Source organism: Notamacropus eugenii, chromosome 4, assembly GCF_028372415.1.
Source record: "Notamacropus eugenii isolate mMacEug1 chromosome 4, mMacEug1.pri_v2, whole genome shotgun sequence".
Lineage (NCBI taxonomy): Eukaryota > Metazoa > Chordata > Mammalia > Diprotodontia > Macropodidae > Notamacropus > Notamacropus eugenii.
Genome location: NC_092875.1, coordinates 6,910,678 through 6,929,321, shown reverse-complemented (window position 1 = coordinate 6,929,321; position 18,644 = coordinate 6,910,678). Strand labels below are relative to the sequence as shown.

The window sequence follows — 18,644 nt, the reverse complement described above, 5'->3', positions numbered from 1 at the left end:
TATAGAAACATGCCATGTAGATGAAAAGCAAGGACCTAATCAGATATCATCTCCACCTTATAATCAGACTCAGAAATAGCCAAGGGGAAAACATCGCTTTTCAGAGGAAATAAACAACTTTAGCAAAGTTCCAGGATGCAAAATGAACCCACATAAATCATCTGCATTTCTACATATGATTAACAAAACCCAACAGAAAGACATAGAAAGAGAAATGCCATTTAAAATTATAGTAGACACTATAAAATATCTGGTAGTCTACCTGCGAAAGGAAACCCAAAGATCATAGGAGCACAACTACAAAACACTTTCCCCACAAATAAAGTCAGATCTAAATAGCTGGAAAAACATCAGTTGCTTATGGGTATGCCAAGCTAATAAAATAAAAATGAAAATTCTACCTAAATTGATTTACTTATTCAGTCCTATGGCAATAAAAAACACAAAAAATTATTTCCATGAGCTGAAAATATAATGTCAAAATTCATCTAAAAGAATTAATGGTCCAGAATATGGAGGGAATTAATGAAAAGAAATACTAGAGAAGGTGGTCTAGTCACACTAGACTGCAAATTGTATTATAAAGTAGCAATCATCAAAACCATTTGATATCAGCTAAGCGAAGGAGGGGTAGATCAGTGGAATAGGTTAGGTACACAAGACACAGAAGTCAATGACAAGAGAAGTCTACTGTTTGATAAACCCGAGTACCCCAGTGTCTGAGATGAGAACTCACTGTTTGTCAAAAGCTCCTGGGAAAACTAGAAAATAGGATGGCAGAAACAGGGCATAGAACAATGTCTGACACCGTATACCTGAATAAAGTCCAAATAGGTACACAAAGTGGGTGTAAATGCTGATACTATATGCAAATAGGGAAGCAAGGAATAGTTTATTGGTCAAATTAATGGAAAATGGAGGAATTTATAACCAATCAAGAGACCGAAAACATTCTGAAATGAAAAATGGATAACTTGGATTACATTAAATTGAAAAGTTTTTGCACAAATAAAGCCAATGCATCCAAAATTAGGAGGGAAGCAGAAACCTGGGAAAGAATTTTTACTAGTATCTCTGATAAAGGTCTCATATCTCAGATCTGTAGAGCACTGAGTCAAATTTACAAGAATCGGAGTCATTCCTGAAATGATAACTGGTTAAAGAATATGAACAGGGAGTTTTCAGAGGAAAAAAATGAATGCTATCTATAGTCACATGAAAAAATGCTCTAAATCACTATTGATTAGAGAGATGCAAATCAAAACAATTCTGAGGTACCACATCATACCTATCAGATTTGCTAAAATGACACAACCAGGAGATGATAAATGTTGGAGAAGATGTGGGAGAGTTGGAAAACTAATCCATTGTTGCTGTAGCTGTGAGCTCATCCACCTGGATGTGGAAAGCAGTTTGGAGCTATGTCCAAGGGGCTATAAAGTGACCCAGCTATATGTCTAGGACTGTATCCCAAAGAGATCATAAAAATGGGAAAAGGATCTCCATGTACAAAAATATTTAAAGCAGCTCTTTCTGTGGTGGCCAAGAATTGGAAATCTAGGGCATGCCCAACAATTGGGGAGGGGCTGAACAAGTTGTGGTACATGAATGTAATAGAATACTATTGTGCTATAAGAAATAATGAGCAGGAAGACTTCAGAGAGGCCTGAAAGGACTTATATGAACTGATACTGAGTGAAATGAGCAGAAGCAGGGGAACATTGTAACATTATAACATTGTAACATTGTAACAGTAACAGCCACAGTGTGAGAGGACTGTTTCTGATTAACTTGGCTCTTCACAGAAAACATGCCCAGAGGACTCTTGAAGCAAAATACCATCCACATCCAGAAAAAGAACTCTGGTATCAAAATGCAAAATGAAGCAGACCATCTTTTCTGCTGTAATGCTTTGTGTTGTTTTGTTCTCCTCAAGGTTTCTCCCATTGGTTTTAATTCTTCTATGCCACATGACTAATGTGAAAATGTGTTCAATAAGAATGTTTTTGTAGAGCCCATAAAAAATTGCATGCCTTGTTGGGGCGTGATGGGAGAGGGAAGAGGAATGCCCCACCCCCAGACAGAAAAGCAGGGAGGGAGAAGAGGGGGGAAGGGATCTGAGGGACCAGTTGGTTCTGTCTGGTGTTCACCAGCCATCACTCTGGAGCCTAGGAGGTAAGGCACAGGGGGAGCGGCCCTGGCAGGGTTTCTGTCTCACTTCCCCATCAGTCTAAGTCAGTGTGAGAATCAGTATCATCATCCCCCACATGACAATAATAATCAGCCTCGTCCTCAGCCTGGAGCCCAGAGATACTCAGGGTGGCTGTGTTTCCTGACTTGGAGCCAGAGAATCTGTCAGGGATCCCTGAGGGTCTGCTGTTATCATAATATATCACCAGCTTTGAAGCCTGGCTAGGTTTCTGCTGGTACCAGTGTATACAGTAGCTACTAATTCCATCCCCATTGCAGGAGATGGAGGCCGTCTCTCCCAGGCTTTTGGAGAAGGAAGGTGGCTGAGTTAGCACATAAGAGGCCCCAGAACCTGCAAGGGAAGGAAAAGAGAGATTGGGCAGAGGCAAGGGCCTCTCTCCACCAAGGGGATGCTGACCCCTCAAGAAGCTTCAAAATGAGATCAGGGCAGGACTAGGTCTGGCCTGAGACACTGTGTGTCCTGAGCAACAGGGAGGAGTCCCTGAGCAACCTCACCTGTACAGACAGTCAGGAGGGAGAATAGTAGAAAGATCCAAGCCATGGTAAAAGTTCCTTCCAGAGTTCTGTGTCCTGAGGCTCCCCAGCTGGGGCTGGGCTCCCAGGGCTCCCTTAAGACCAGCCCAGGTCCTGCTGGGAGGAGGCCCCCACATGAGAATCTGCCCCTGCTCTGGACATCTAAAGGAGGGGCCTCAGGTGATGACTGACTGACCCTGTGGGCTCTTGGGGCAGAGAATGCAGGTCATTCTTCTGGCAAGAGAGGGTCATGAGGACCCCTGAGGTCATTTCCTCCTCTGACATTCTGGGAGTCATGTTCATTCATCCCTAGGCCTGTGTCTGACAAGCCATTACCTTGTCACTGTAACTGAACTGTTTTCTCCTTCTGGACCTTCCCTATGCCCTGGGGCCTTCTCCCCATGGGCCATCCCTCCCCAACCATGCTGTCCCTTCCCCACATTGGTGAGTTCCCCCAGGTCCTGCCAGTAACTTCTGCTGGCTTAAGCTGAATAAGTTCTGTCTTCTTGGGTTTTTCTGAAAGCCTCTAACTGTGTTCTGATTGGTAAGGGCCACCTGCAGTTTTTATTCAGTAACCTTAGGGACTAAGGACCTTTGTGAACATGTAAGCTGTCTTGTACGAGTTTCTGACCTTCTTTTTCTTACTGCTAGGTCACAACTGATCAGCTATCATCACTGATAGTTTTGACTCCGTGGAAACAGAACTCCTTTCTCTATTTCTCACACTCTGTATAATGACATCATTTGCAAACTTGACTTTGTTTTGAGTGAGGGTGGGCTGTGCAGGCTAAGTGGTGCAGGAGTCAGGAGGAACTGAGTTCAAATCTCACCTCAGACACTTGACACACACTAAGTGTGTGACCTTGGGGAAATCACTTAACCCCAATTGCCTCATCCTGGGTCATCTTCAGTCATTCTGATGAATGTCTGGTCACTGAATTCAGAGGGCTGTGGAGAAGTGAGGCTGCTGACCTTCAGAGCCCTCTCTCATTCAAAACAAGGTCAAGTGCAAGTCATGTCATTATTTCTCTGATGGCATGGTCTTCTTCAGCAATGAAGGATGAGCACACACACTCTGTATGTTGGTGAAAGGAGAGGACAGGCTTTGGGAATCCTAACCCAGTCCTCAGGACCTGGCCCTAACAGATTGCCTCCTTCTCATATTAGTTAGACTCTGTGGCTGCTGGATGGTCATCATGTCTCCAGGCGCAGAGTAAATGCTCAACAATGGCTTCGACTATTCTGCACATTGTTAGTGTCTGAAAATGTTGTTCAAACAGGGTTCTAAGGGAATTCTGAAGTGTCCCCTACAAAGGTGGGCATTGGGTGGGGCAGCTCTGCATCTGCCCCCACCTCAGGTGGAGGGACTGGGAAGGCAGCATCAGTTGAGCTTTCCACAGGCCACATAGTGGGAGAACAGAGTACAGGGACCAAGATCTCCAAGGGGCATTTCCTGCACAAGTCAGCCCTAAATTCATTCCAATGTCTCCCTCTGGTGGTCTCAGGGCCAATGGCATCCCTAGGGAAGGCCAGGAGAAAAGTCCTTTTTTTTATTGCCTTCCCCCTTTGCATGCAATGTCCTTGAAACTGGGGACAATTCTTTTCTTCCTCTTAAATTTATCTTTCTAACAACAGTTGGAAAAGTATGGTGGAAGGAAGAAAAGGACCCTTAAGTACATTAATGTTTAGAGACTTTTCATGGTTGCCAAAAATGGAATTAGAATATTAATTTCCAACGTGGAATAGACCCTAATTTATTAGAATATGAACCATTATTTAATTGAAAAAATTGTCCTACTATACAAATAGCCAGTTTTCAGAAGAAAAAATTGAAATCATCAATAGTCAGAGCAATGTCGGCTTGTGTTAAGTAAAATAACAATTAGGACAATGCTATTGTTCTCGGGAAAGATGGTGGAAGAGGTCAGAAATTTCCAGACTCTCCAGATTTCCTCCCCAAACAAGATGATAATAGCACCTTGGGCTGGACATAGAGCGGTAAAAATACAAAATATGCAAGGTAAAAGTGTGATCCTCCTGGGACACTCAGAGAACTGAAGAAAAATCCTCACATGAGGTTTGGTTCCTGTGAAGAATAAATATCTTCGGGCTAGGTCTGTTTAAGCAACAAGCAGCAAGCCTTGGGTTGAGAGGCTGCCTCAGCCCCAGCCCCAGGAACTTTTATCCCTGGTACAGTGAGGGGAGTCCAAGCTAGAGAAGAGTGAGGGAACCTCTGCTGAGAGGGAATGCCAGATGCAGCTGGGCTGTGGAGATGTGGCAGGGCATGAGAAGGGACCAGTACATGCTGTGAGTATGGAAGTAGTGGGGCAGGGACTCTGCTAGCTGTGGCCACTTACAGGGGCCTGGAGGTCTTGGTTTCTGTTCCAAGGTAGAGGAAAGAACTGAAGGAGGACCTGAATACAGAAGCACCTTCCTACATGCCCCAGGGCTGGAGGTAATTACAGAAACTTTGCTACTACAAACAAAAAAAATGAGCAGGGAACAGATAAAGAATCCAACCACAGAGAATTACCATGGGGACAAAGAAAATTAGGGTTCTTCTTCAGAGACGGAAGCTAAAGCAAAGAAATGCTCCCCTCCTCCAAAGGGTAGCATAAAAAGGTCACCTGCCCACAAAGAGTCCATAGAGAAATTTTAGGAAGACTTTAAAAATCGCATGAGATTGAGGAAAATACTAAAAACCAAAAAAATAAGAGCAAATTAAAAAAAGCAAGATTATGAAAAGAAAGTCAAACAATTAGAAAAGGAGATCCAGAATCTTAAGAAAGAAAACGTCTTTGATAATTAGAACATGGCAAGGGGAAAGTATTGAAGTTTTAAAAGATAAAGAAATGATAACAAAATACATAGAATTAAAAACAGAAGAAAATTGAAATATCTCGTAAGAAAAACAACTGATCTGGAGAACAGATCAAGAAGAGAAAATATAAAAATAATTGGACTACTTGAATGCTGTGATCAAAAAAAGAATCTTGACACAATAAAACAAGAAACAAAGAAAATTATCCTGAAACATTAGGACAAGAGAGAACAGTAGCAACAGAAAAAATCCACCTATCACTACCTGAAAGAGATCCCATAAGGAAAACCCGCAGGAATATTACAGTGAAATTCTGAAACTCTCTCATCAAGGATAAATCATTACCAGCAACAAGAAAAGAAAAATTTCAGTATGGTTAAGCACCCACTCAACTCCTACACTGAAAGCCAAGAGCAAAGTAAGAGGTTTGAAAATTGATTTCCAGAAATTGTCCAGGACTACTGCCCCCTATCCTGAACCTAGAACTCCATCATTCCTCAAGGTAATTTTTTTCTTCCCTCTCTTCCCTCCTCTCAGCCCCCAAACTGAACACATAGCAATGGGGGGTTGAGGTCCTTGAAACACCACTTGGAAATGTTGTCCCATTTGATTGACCACACAAAGCACTGCTTTTTTGCTGGAAAGAAATAGAAGAAATGAATCCATTGAAAGACCAAACTATATAATTTTTTATTTGAAACTCAGAAACACTCCAAAGAGACCTGAGAGGGAAAGCACTGCCCCTTCTGGCCTGCAGTAGACAGCTGTGTTGACTAGGGAGAGAGCCTATCCAGAGTCAGAGAGTCTCCATCGGAAACATGGCCTTTGTGACCATTTGCTGCACTTGGACCTAATCAAATGGGGAGAAATTCTGCGAATAGTAGGGAGGGTGCCCTCTTTCCCTATCCTACCACTTTCTCCACCTCTTTCAAACCACAGTGGCCAGGGGATTAACAGAAGCAAATCTCTGAGACCAACTTCACTTATGAACAGAGGCAAGCAGCCTGCTAAGAAAGGATGGGCTGAACTACCCAACTTTGGCAAAAAGATTCCCTACCCAAGAGGCAGCTTCTTTTCCTCAACCTGGGTCCAAGAGCAGTCCCAATCCCACCTAGAACTGGCCAGCATCAGAAACATGAATTTTGCTCATTGGAGATTTCTGAGGACTTGTGCTAAACCCTCAGCGTCCAAGAAAGCACCACCTCTCTCCAGTTCTGAGGAACACCATTGTTAATTGATGAACATATCAGTTGGTGCTAGCTCTTAAATTCCCAGGCTTGGTAGGCTAACTGGTAGGCTAACTTGGTAGGCTAACTTAGTAGGCAGATCAGGAGCTTAACTCCTTAACTGATACAATTGGGATATAGTCCTCCCAACCCTCAGGATGGGGCAGCTGAACCAGAACGTGCAGAAGTTCTTTTTCTCAAAGAAATGACAAGAGTACCATGGTTACACAAGAAAGTCTCAGAGTTTAGTCCTGGATAAATTGCCTCATGTCTCATTAATTTCCTCTTGGCCTGATCTGCCTTAGTGGTCTTGGCCAATGGGAGACCTGTGCTGGGAGCATTCATCTCTTGGTTCATAGCTCTATATGCAACTTCCATGACCTGGTTCACACTTCTGAGAAAGTTTGGACAGCTTTTGTTTGGACAGCATAGCTCTGAAATGGAAGCCAGCTGAAGAACTGAGACAAAAAAAAATAGCAGGGGAAGGAAATTCAGATGGAGAAGCTCTGAAAAGTTCAGGAGGCAGCAAAGCACAAGAGAAGTGAAGTGCAAGCAGACAAAAGGGGGATAAGGGAAAGCATTTCTGTATCTGTCATCTCACTGGGCAAAGGAGGGAGGAGACAAGAGACAATGTAAGCTCGGACCCAGGAGTGAGCTTTTTTCTCACTTTCCCATATTTTTCTTTTTTTCTTGTGCACAGTACCTAGTTATCACTATTCCACACCCAGAATAATAATCAGCCTCCTCTTCAGCCGTGCACCCAAGTCCCTCAACTCCTCCCTATTTCCAGGGCTTGTTAGAGAATTGAGCAGGGACCCCACAGATCAGGGACTAGAATCCTAAGCCAACAAGAGTAGCCTGGCAAAGTTTCTGTTGTATCAGGATGCAAAAGAATTCTCAATACTCTCCTTAGTACAGTATAGGCTGGATGACCATTGCAGTCTTAGACCTAGAGGGTGGCTGAGTGAACACATAGAAAGTCATGCAACCTGGAAGAAAGGGAAAGAAGAGAAAGAGTGGACAATTTTCCAAGAAGACCCTGACCCTCCAGAAGCAACAGGGCAAACTTCGGGTCCCTGAAGGTGACTAAATTGGTGCTCTAGAACACTTGGCGCCTAGTGAAACTGCAAAGACACCTAGGCCATCCACAGCATCCCATGACATGACCATTCCTCCTGACTTTTGTCCTGCCATTGGAAGAGAGAGTGAGACAACTCTGCCTCACGTTAATTCTAAGCTCCTGCGAGTCAAGATATTCACTTTGATGTCCCTGGTCCTCTTAAAGTCTAGGACAGCATCTCTCATATTCAGGGGCATCTTATCTCTTCCAATGTAAGAGAAGGTCCTTGAGGAAAGAGAGTGCATGCTTTGGTTACAGCAGCCTCAGCACCTGGCACTTAGTAGTGCATCCTTAAGAAAAGGTTATTGCTTGGTTGTTCTATCTATCATTTTTTTGTTTTTTGAAAAATTGATTAAGTTACTTTTAGTTTTCAACAGATACTTCCAGAAGACGTTGAGTTTCAAATTTTCTCCCCATCTTTCCCCTTTGTCCACCTCAAGACATGATGCATTCTGATTACCCCTTCCCCCAATCTGCCATCCCTTCTATCACCACCTTGTCTTATCTTCTCCCCTTCTATTTTCTTGGAGGGCAAGATAGATTTCTACACCATACTGCCTGCTTTTTTTATTATCCAGTTGTATGGAAAACAATCTTTTAAAAAAAATACTCTTCCATCTCATTTAGGTGGTCGAATTTGTGGGCATTAAGTTGGCTATAGTAATTTCTAATTATTGCTTTAATTTCCTCCTCATTGGAGGTGAGTTCACCCCTTTCACTTTTGATATTAGTAATTTGATTTTTTTCTTTCTTTTTTTAATCAAATTGACCAAAGGTTTATCAATTTTATTAGCGTTTTCAAAAAGCTAACTATTGGTTTTATTTATTAATTCAATAGTTTTCTTAATTTCAATTTTATTAGTCTCTCCATTGGTTTTCAGTATTTCTAATTTGGCATTTATTTGGGGATTTTCAATTTGTTCTTTTTCTGGCTTTTTCAGCTGCATGTCCAAGTCATTGATCTCCTCTTTGTCTATTTTATTTATGTAGGGATTCAAAGATATAAAACTTCCCCTAAGAACTGCTTTTGCAGTATCTCATAAGATTTAGTATGTTGTCTCAGGAGCTGCTGCGGCTGATATCTGGGGTTAAGTGGCTGTCACTCGCTCGGCTCTGTTGGTCTCTCACCCTGGACTGCCACTTCACTGGTTCCACCTGCTGCTGTTTCAGGTTTCCCAGGGGCCTTCTAGCTCCACTGCACTGGACGTGCTGTGCTGTGGGCTGTGGGCTCACCCCCATGGAATAGATCCTTCCTGTGGACCTTCCAGTCTGTCCTGGGCTGTGAATCTGCCACAGTCTGTCTCCTACTGGATTCTACACCTCTGAAATTTTGCCATATTCTCTTTTTAGAGGTATCTGAAGGAGTTTGTCTAAAAGCTTAGGTGAGTAGTTGTTCACATTCCACCATCTTAGCTCTGCCCCCCAAAACAATTTTTAACATTTATTTTTAAATCTTTGAGTTCCAACTTTTCTCTCTCCCTATCTTCCTACTCATCCCTACTGAGAAGGCAAGCAATTCAATATTGGTTATACATGTGTAGTCATGTAAAACACTTCCATAATAGTCATGTTGTGAAAGACTAACCATATTTTCCTCCATCCTCTCCTGCCCCCTATTTATTCCATTCCCTCTTTTGACTTTATCCCTACTCAAAAGTGTTTACTTCTAATTACCTCCTCCTCCCATTTGCCCTCCCTTCTATCATCCTCCCATCCTTCCACTTATCCCCTTCCTCCCACCTTCCTGTAGTGTAAAATAGAGTCTCAAAACAAATTAAGCATGTTATTCCCTCCTTCAGCCAAATCTGAACAGAATAAAGTTCATTAATTCTCTCTCACGTTGCCCATCTTCCTTTCTGTTGTAAAAGCTTTCTATTACCTCCTTTATATGAGAGATTATTTACCCAATCCTATTCCTTCCTTTCTCCTTCTTCCAATATATTCCTCTCACCCCTTAATTTTATTTTTTTGGATATCATCCCTTCATACTCAACTCACCCCATGTCCTCTGTCTATAACATAATGCCTCCAACTACCCTAATATTGAGAAAAGTCTTAAGTGTTACAAATATGACCTTTTCATGTGGGAATGTAAACAGTTCAACTTTAGTAAGTCCCTTATAATTTGTCTTTCTTGTTTACCTTTTCATGCTTCTCTTGATTTTTGTGTTTGAAAGTCAAATTTCCTATTCATCTCTGGTCTTTTCATCAAGATTGCTTGAAAGTTACGTATTTCACTGAATGATTATTTTTCCCTTAAAGTATTATACTTAGTTTTGCTGGGTAGGTGATTCTTGTTTTTCATCTTAGCTTCTTTGACCTCTGGAATGTCATATTCCAAGTCCTTAGATCCCTTAGTGTAGAAGCTGATAAATTCTGTGTTATCTTGATTCTATTTCCATGAGACTTGAATTGTTCCTTTCTGGCTGCTTGCAATATTTTCTTCTTGACCTGAGAATTCTAGAATTTGGCTGCAATATTCTTAAGAGTTTTTCTTTTCAGATCTCTTTCAGGTGGTGATCAGTGGATTCTTTCAATATTTATTTTGGTTCTAGAATCCTGGTTCTAGAATATCAGGGCAGTTTTCCTTGATGATTTCTTGAAAGATGATGTCTAGGCTCTTTTTATCATGACTTCAGGTAGTCCCATAATTTTTAAATTGTCTCTCTTGAATCAATTTTCCAGGTCAGTTGCTTTTCCAATGACATATTTCATATTGTCTCTATTTTTTTGGTTTTGTTTTATAATTCCTTGATTTCTCATAGAGTCGTTAGCTTCCATCCACTCCATTCTAATTTTTAAAGAAATATTTTCTTCAGTTAGCTTTGTGCCTCCTTTTCCATTTGTTCTATTCTGCTTTTTAAGGAATTTTTCTCCTCATTTACTTTTTGGATCTCTTTCTTCCATTTGAGTTAATCTATTTTTAAAGTTGTTATTATCTTCAGCATTTCTTAGGTCTCCTTTAGCAAGCTGTTAACTCATTTTTCATGATTTTCTTGCATCATTCTCATTTCTCTTCCCAATTTTTCCTTCACCTCTCTTCCTTGATTTTCAGAATTTTTTTGAACTCTGCCATGGCTTGAGTCCAATTCACATTTTCTTGGAGGCTTTGGATGTAGGACCTTTGACCTTGCTGTCTTCCTCCATTTGTATGCTTTGATCTTCCTCATCTGATAGGAAAGAAGAAAATACATTTTGATCAAAAAAGCAACCTTCTATAGCCTCATTTCCCCCCTTTTGAGGCCTTCCCCTAGCCAATTACTTGACTTTTGAATCCTTTGTCAAACAGAAAGTATACTACCTCAGGCTTGAGAGTTTTTGTGCAACTGTTCTCTGAGATACCTCTAGGGACCTGTAAGTTTTCAGTTCCTGACAGTGGCATAGTCAAGGGAGAGGTGTTTAGTCCTCTTTTGGCTTATGCTCTGGTCTGTGAGCAACAACAAGCACTCTTTTCCACCCTGAAACTGTGAGTAGGATTCCCTGTCTACAGCCACCACCAGCTCTGCCATACCAGCTCTTTTCCTCACCCGAGGCCGCCATTCAGGACTGAGACCCAGATCAGCAGCTTGATTCCCCTAGGATCTGTAGGCTGAGAGCTCCAGAAGCAGCTGTTGATTGAGCAGTGGCTGCTGCTGCTCTGGGGCTGAGCTAGCATCCACCATATTCTCCTCTCACCCAGTTGAAAGAGCGTTCTCACTGACCTTTGAAGTTGTCTTTGACATTTGTGGGTTGAGAAATACGGAAATTGCAGCAGTTGCCTGCGATTCAGTGCCCTGAAGCTTACTCCACTCCTGTCTGTGCCAGGCAGTTCACACTGGACTCTGCTGTGCTCCAACCCTGGTGCAACTGACCTTTCCTGTCTGCCTTCCAGGCTCTTTTGGGATGGAAATCTGTTTCATTCTATCATTCTGTCATGACTTCTGATGCTCTAGAATTTGTTTAGAGCTATTATTTATAGATATTTTAAGGGCTTTGTGGGGAGAGCTTGAGCAGATCTGTGTTTCTACACTGCCATCTTAATTCCACCTCAAGGAATTATTTTCTTTTTAAAAATTAATTAATTTATTTTTAGTTTTCATCAGACACTTCCACAAAATTTTAATTTCCAACTTTTCTCCCTTCCTCCCTTCTCACCTATCTACACTGAGAAGACATGCCATTCAATATAGGTTATACATATGTAGTTAGACAAAACACTTCCATAATAGTCATATTATGAAAGACTAACTAAATTTTCCTCCGTCTCTTCTTCCTCCCATTTATTCTATTCTCTCTTTTGACCCTATACCTCTTCAAAACTGTTTACTTGCAATTACTCCCTCCTCCCATTTGCCCTCCATTCTATCATACCCTCAGCCTCCTGCTTATCCCCTTCCCACCCACTTTTCTGTGGTGGAAGTCAGATTTTCATAACAATTTGAGTGTGCATGTTATTCCCTCCTTAAGTCAAATGTGATGAGTAAGTTACACTCTTTACCTCTCACCTCCTCCTTCTTTCCCTCCACTGAAAAAGCTTTTTTGTTGGGGTGTAAGCTCAGTTTTCATGTGAACGGTTTTGGGCAGGTAAAAGTGAGGGCTTCTAAACCTCAGAGCTCTCACGAGGCCCCCGAGGGAACAGCTGGGAACTGAGGCGTGAAACACGAGCTTTCCACCTCTTCTCAGTGGGAAACTTGCTGGGGAGAGCATTTCACCCTTGATATGGTTCCATGGTCTGAGCACACCTGTTTTTAATTGGCTAGGGGCTGCAAGCACCCGTGGTGTTCACGTGCAAACTATGAGGCTGGGAGAGTTTAAGTAGGGACAGGAAAGCCTGAGGGCCTTCTCCTTGCTGCAGGGTCCCCTCTGGGGGGTCCCTCCCCTCTTCCGCTCCCGTCCTCTTGCTGTATGATCCTTGCCCCCTGGAAGGAGGAGGATTCCTTTCTCCTGGGGAAGAATTTGCCCTGCATATGGATACATAACTAAAACCCTGAATAAATCCTAACCCTTGTCTGACTCTGGAAAGTCTCTTGTCTCGATACGTTTATCCAGCTGGCCCCCAAAGACCTGCGAAAGGTAAGAAGACTCGGGTAGCCCATTGGCCTCTAGGCGGAACAATATTTCTTCCCTCTTTTGCATGAGATAATTTGCCCCATTCTATTTCTCCTTTTCTCCTCCCAATATATTCATTTCTCATCCCTTAATTTTTTGTTTTTCGATATCATCCCCACCTGTTCAATTCCCCCTGTGCCCTCTTTCTATATGTAGATAACCACTCCACCTACCCTAATACTGAGAAAAGTTTCAAGAGTTACAAATATGATCATTCCATGTGGGAATGTAAACAGTTCAACTTTACTATGCCTCTCATGATTTCTATTTCTTGTTTACTTTTTCATAATTCTCTTCAATCTCGTGTTTGAAAGTCATACTTTCTATTTAGCTCTGATAGGTTCAACAAGAATGCTTGAAAGTCCTCTATTTCACTGAATGAAATTTTTACCCTGAAGTATTATACTCAGTTTTTCTGGGTAGGTGATTCTTGGTTCTAATCCTTGCTCCTTTGACCTCTGGAATATTATATATCAAACCCTTAGACCCTTTACTGTAGAATCCACTACATCTTGTGTTATCCTGATTGTATTTTCACAATACTTAAATTGTTTTTTTCTGGCTGCTTACAATATTTTTTTCTTGACCTGGGAACTCTTGAATTTAGCTATAATATTCTTAGGAGTTTTCCTTTTGGGATCTCTTTCAGGAGGCAATGGGTAGACTCTTTCAATATCTATGTAACCCTCTGGTTCTACAATATCAGGACAGTTTTCCTTGATAACTTTTTGAAAGATGACATCTAGGCTGTTTTTTGATCATGGCTTTCAGAGAGTTCAGTAATTTTTAAATGGCCTGTCTTGGATCTATTTTCCAGGTCACTTGTTTTTCCAATGAGATATTTCACGTTGTCTATTTTTCATTCCTGTGGTTATGTTTTATAATTTCTTGAATTTTCATAAAGCCATTAGCTTCCATGTGCTCCATTCTAATCTTTAAGGAATTATTTACTTCAGTTAGCTTTTGGAGCTCTTTTTCCATCTGGCCAATTCTGCTTCTTAGGGAATTCCTCTCCTCTTGGGCCCTTTTAATCTCTTTTGCCATTTGGGCTAGTCTATATTTTAAAGTGCTATTTTTTTCAGCATTTATTCGAGTCTCCTTTAGCAAGCAGTTGACATGATTTTCATGATTTTTTTGCATCACTCTCATTTCTCTTCCCAATTTTCCCTCTCCTTCTCTTACTTGATTTTCAAAATTGTTTTTGAACTCTTCCATGGCCTGGGACCAATTCACATTTTTCTTGATGTCTTTAGATGTAGGAGCTTTGACTTTGTTGTCTTCTGTTTGTATACTTTGGTCTTCTTTGTCACCAAAGTAAGATTCTATAGTCTGATTCTTTTTTCCAGTTTTTGCTCATTTTCCCAGCTATTTATTTGACTTTTGAGCTCTTTGTGAAGGTAGTTCCCTGCTTATAGTTAAGGTGTGGGGCTTTCCTGTCAGCTGCTCAATCCGCACCACTATCTATGGGCCCAGAGTTCCAGAAACAATCTTTTCCCCTACCGCTGTTGCTGCTGCCATAGTGTCCTCTTACTCAGGCTCCTCCTCCCCCTCTGCCACCCTGGGGTTGGTGCCCAACCATTCTACTTTCTCACACAGGTCCCACAGCATTTTTCCCCCACTTACCTTCCAATTTGTCTTTGGTGTTTTGGAGTCGCGAAGTCTTGAAAACACCACTTGTGCCTGAGATTGAGTTCCCTCAAGGCCTTCTCAGGTCCTGTCTGTGCCAGCATGGCCCACAGTAGACTATGCTCTGCTCCCAGTGCAGGGGAATAGGTACTTCCCAGCAACCTTCCAAGCTATCTTGGGCTGGTTATTTGCTTCACTCCATCATTCTGTGAATTTGGCAGCTCCAGAATTTGTTTAGATTCATATTTACAGGAATTTGGCTGGGTTTGGGGGTAGAATGCTTGAAAGTCCATTCTGCTACTCCACCATCTTCAAAGAATTATTTTCTTCAGTGAGTTTTTGGACCTCCTTTTTTCTTCTGTCCAATTCTGCTTTTTAAGGCACTCTTCTACTAATTGGCTTTTTGTATCTTTTTTGCCATTTAGGCTACTCTATTTATTAAGGTGATATTTTCTTCAGCAATTTTTTGAGTGTTTTTTAGTAAGCAGTTGACTTGTTTTTCATGATTTTCTTCATCACTCTGATTTCTCTTTCCAATTTTCCCTCTACTTCCTTAACTGATTTTCAAATTATTTTTGAGTTCTTCTATTTTCAGAGATGAATTCCTATTTTTCTTGGAGGCTTTGGATGTAGGAACTTTGACTATATTGTTTTCTTCTCTTTGTTTATTTTCTTCTTCCTTCTCAACAAAGTAAGATTCTAATGTCTGATTACTTTTTCTGGTTTTTGCTCATTTACCCATTTACTTGACTTTTGAACTCCTTGTCAAAGTAGTTCTCTGCTTCCCATGGGTGTGGAGGGATGCACAGTCAGGAGCTCAATACCCCCACAGTCTGTGGGCCTAGAGCTCCAGAAGAGTTGCTGCCTTTTCCCCTGCTGCTGCTGCTGTGAGCTCCTCCATCCCTCTGGGTCCAAACCACTCTGCTCTCTCACATGAGTCCAACAGTTTTGTTTCACTGACCTTCCAATTTGCTCTCGGTGATTTGAACTTCTGAAGTCCTGAAACAGCCACAGGTGCCAGAAATTCATTTCCTCCAAGGCATGCTCATGTCCTGTCCATTCTGGCACAGTCCATGCTGGATTATGCTCTGCTCCCAGTCTGGAGTGACTGGCCCTTCCCTTCTACCTTTCATGCTGTCCTGGGCTGGAAATTTTCTTCACCCAGTTATTTGCTGAGTTCTGTAGCCCCAGAACTCGATCTTTGTCATTTCCTACAAGCATTTGGCTGGTCTTGGGGGAGAGCTCTGGATGTCCCTGCTTCTACTCCACCATCTTGGCTCTACCACTTACTGTTTGTTTTATTTTGTCCTTATTCTTCAACACATTTTTTAGTTTATAGGTCTGGCCATTTGAATTAATTGAGAGTTTACTCTCTGTTTAGTTTTCTTGATTTTTACTTTCCAGGGACTATTTTATGTTCCAAGTTTTTTAGGCCAAAGGTGGTTGTTTGGGCAGAGAAAACAGAAGCCAAAGAATCTTTGAGCAGACCAGCCTTCTCTTTGTCTCAGGCACCTTTCTCTCACACCCCATTAGTACACATCTTCTGCCTTCAGTGTCCTCATTCTCCCAACATTGACTGAAGCTACACCATTTCTGTGATTTTGAACATTACTCACCATGCTCAGCTGTGGGTGGGAATTCTTCCTCATCCCAGTGAGATTGCCCCCCTAGAGCTGACCCTTCCTTTTATCTAGTTCCTGCAGCCATGGAATATCCTAGACCCAGATGCAAAGATTCTGGGAATGATCTTGGACTATGTAGCTTCATGAAGGAAAGGGTTGTTTTCAGGATTCTACAGACCTTTATGGGTAATTTTTAAAATTTCCTTTATTAGATTGTATTATTCAGGACTTATATGCATTCCTTCTACCATATAGATTAACTGAAGCATACCTTCTAATAATATCAACCTCACCCGATAAAAATCTGATGCATGGAATCAGAATTTTAATAGAGGATTATTTCATATTCCTCAGCTATGAAGTCAAGAAGGATTTTTGAGCTTCCCAAAGAGATTTCACTATTTGTGGAAAGGATTCCACTACCTAAACTTATGAGTAAAAATTTCCCTAACCTAACTTCTTGGTTCTCTTTGAGACACTTAACTTATTTTCCCCTTATTAATCCATTGCAACATCTTTGACATGAAAACTTTCAGTTCCATGACAGGAGGATTTTGCAAACTCATTTTTGAAATATGCAACTTTCCTTAGGGAGTTTATGGAACCCAGGACTGGCTCACTCTTTAGGAATCCATCAGTCCAAAAATCACCTCGACCATGTGCTAAATTCTAGATCATACGCTGAAGATGCTCAGATGTGTTTCACTTGCAATCCCTGCCTAACACCACCCCTGTTTCTACAGCTGTAGTGTCCCTCCTTGTACCCTTGGTGACCTCAGGTTTCTTTGGTGAGGCTCAAACTTGAGATCACCAAGATCAGCACAAACCAAAGCTGTGCCACATGTCTCATGGAGTAATTAGTCATCACTAATTATAGTAATTAAAGCAGTTTACAGTCATACGAAAAAATAATCTGATTCATTACTGATTAGAGGAATGCCAATTATAAAAATTCTCAATTATTACCTCATACCGATTACATTAGATAATAGGACGGAAAAAGTAAGTTGGAAGAAATGTGGGAAAAATGAGGTATTAATGGACTGTTGCCAGGTTTGTGAATTGATAAAATCATTTTATGGAGCAATTTGAAACTGTCCTTAAAGGGCTATAAAGCCATGCATACCCTGTGACATAGCAATGCCACTACCAGGTCTCTATCCAAAAAGAGATAAAAAAAGAAAAGAAAAAGAACTTATATGTGTAAAAATATTTATAGCAACTCTTTTCTGGGGATAAAGAATTAGAAATTTATAGGATACACATCAATTAGAGAGTAGATGAATAAATTTTGGTATGTGATTATGATTGACCACTGTTGTACTATAAGAAATGATGAGCAGGGTGCTCTCAGAAAAACCTAGAAAGACTTAGATGGGTGACGCTAAGCAAAATGTAGTGGGTACAAAGTCACTGCAATATGGCAAAGTGATTAGCAGTGAATTCCTTAACTATTCTCAGCAACACAAAGATCCGTGAAAACTCTGATGGACTTAGGATGAATAACCCTGTGTATCCTCAGAGAAAGAACTGATGGTGTCTGTACGTATGTTGAAGCAATTTTTTTTTCACTTCATTTATTTTTCTTGGTTTTGTTTCTGCCTATGTTTTCCTTCACAACATGATTATTATGGATAATCTTTGAATGACTCCACAAATATGACCTATGTGGTATTTCTTGAGTTCTCAGTGAGGGGAAGTAGGAAGGGATAAAGGGGGAGAACTAAAAGTTTTAAAAGCAAATGCTAAAATCATAAAAAGGAAAAGAAAGAAATGGAAGCTGTGAACAGTCTTTTAAAGAAAGGCACTAAATCAGCAGTGATTAGAGAAATGCAAATTGAGACAGCTTTGAGGCACCAACTCATACCCACCAGTTTCGGTCAGAGGACAAAACATATGATCAACGTGTGAAGGGCTATGGGAAAACAGGTATATAAAGTCATTGTTGATGTAGCTGTGAAACTGGTTTAATCATTCTGGAAAACAATTTAAAAGTATGCTCCCAAAGCTGCTGAATTGTCCTTTCACCCTGTAATACCACTTTAAAAGCTAGACCTCCAAGAGATTTCTTTTAAAAAAGAGTAAAAGGATTCAAATTTATAAAATTATTAATAGTAGCTCCTTTTTTTGGTGGCAAAGATTTAGACACTGAGGGGTTGCCCATCAACTGAGAAATGACTGAATAAGTTAACAAATATTAAAATAATGGAATTGAACTGTGTTATAAGAAATGAGAGAAGGGACAGTTTTTGTTTCCAGGAGCCGAGATGGTGAAGTGATCAGTAATTGCTATCTACCTCTCCTTGTTGACCATGAAGAGCCCAAAGAATATCTCCCTGGGAAAACCTTGGAACACTGGGAGCAGCAGAAGGGGTAAACAGACTCTTAGCTCATGAGGCTAGAAAGATCGCCAGGGA

The 18,644-nt window shown here is 41.1% G+C and overlaps 1 gene segment (V, D, J or C); it reads right to left on the bottom strand.

Moving 5' to 3' along the window:
- Positions 1 to 2,225: 2,225 nt before the first annotated feature.
- On the bottom strand, positions 2,226 to 11,431 carry LOC140502139 (immunoglobulin lambda variable 3-21-like). The segment is given in 2 exon segments: positions 2,226 to 2,542; positions 11,419 to 11,431. Coding segments are annotated over 2 exon segments (330 nt in total).
- Between the last annotated feature and the right edge of the window lie 7,213 nt (positions 11,432 to 18,644).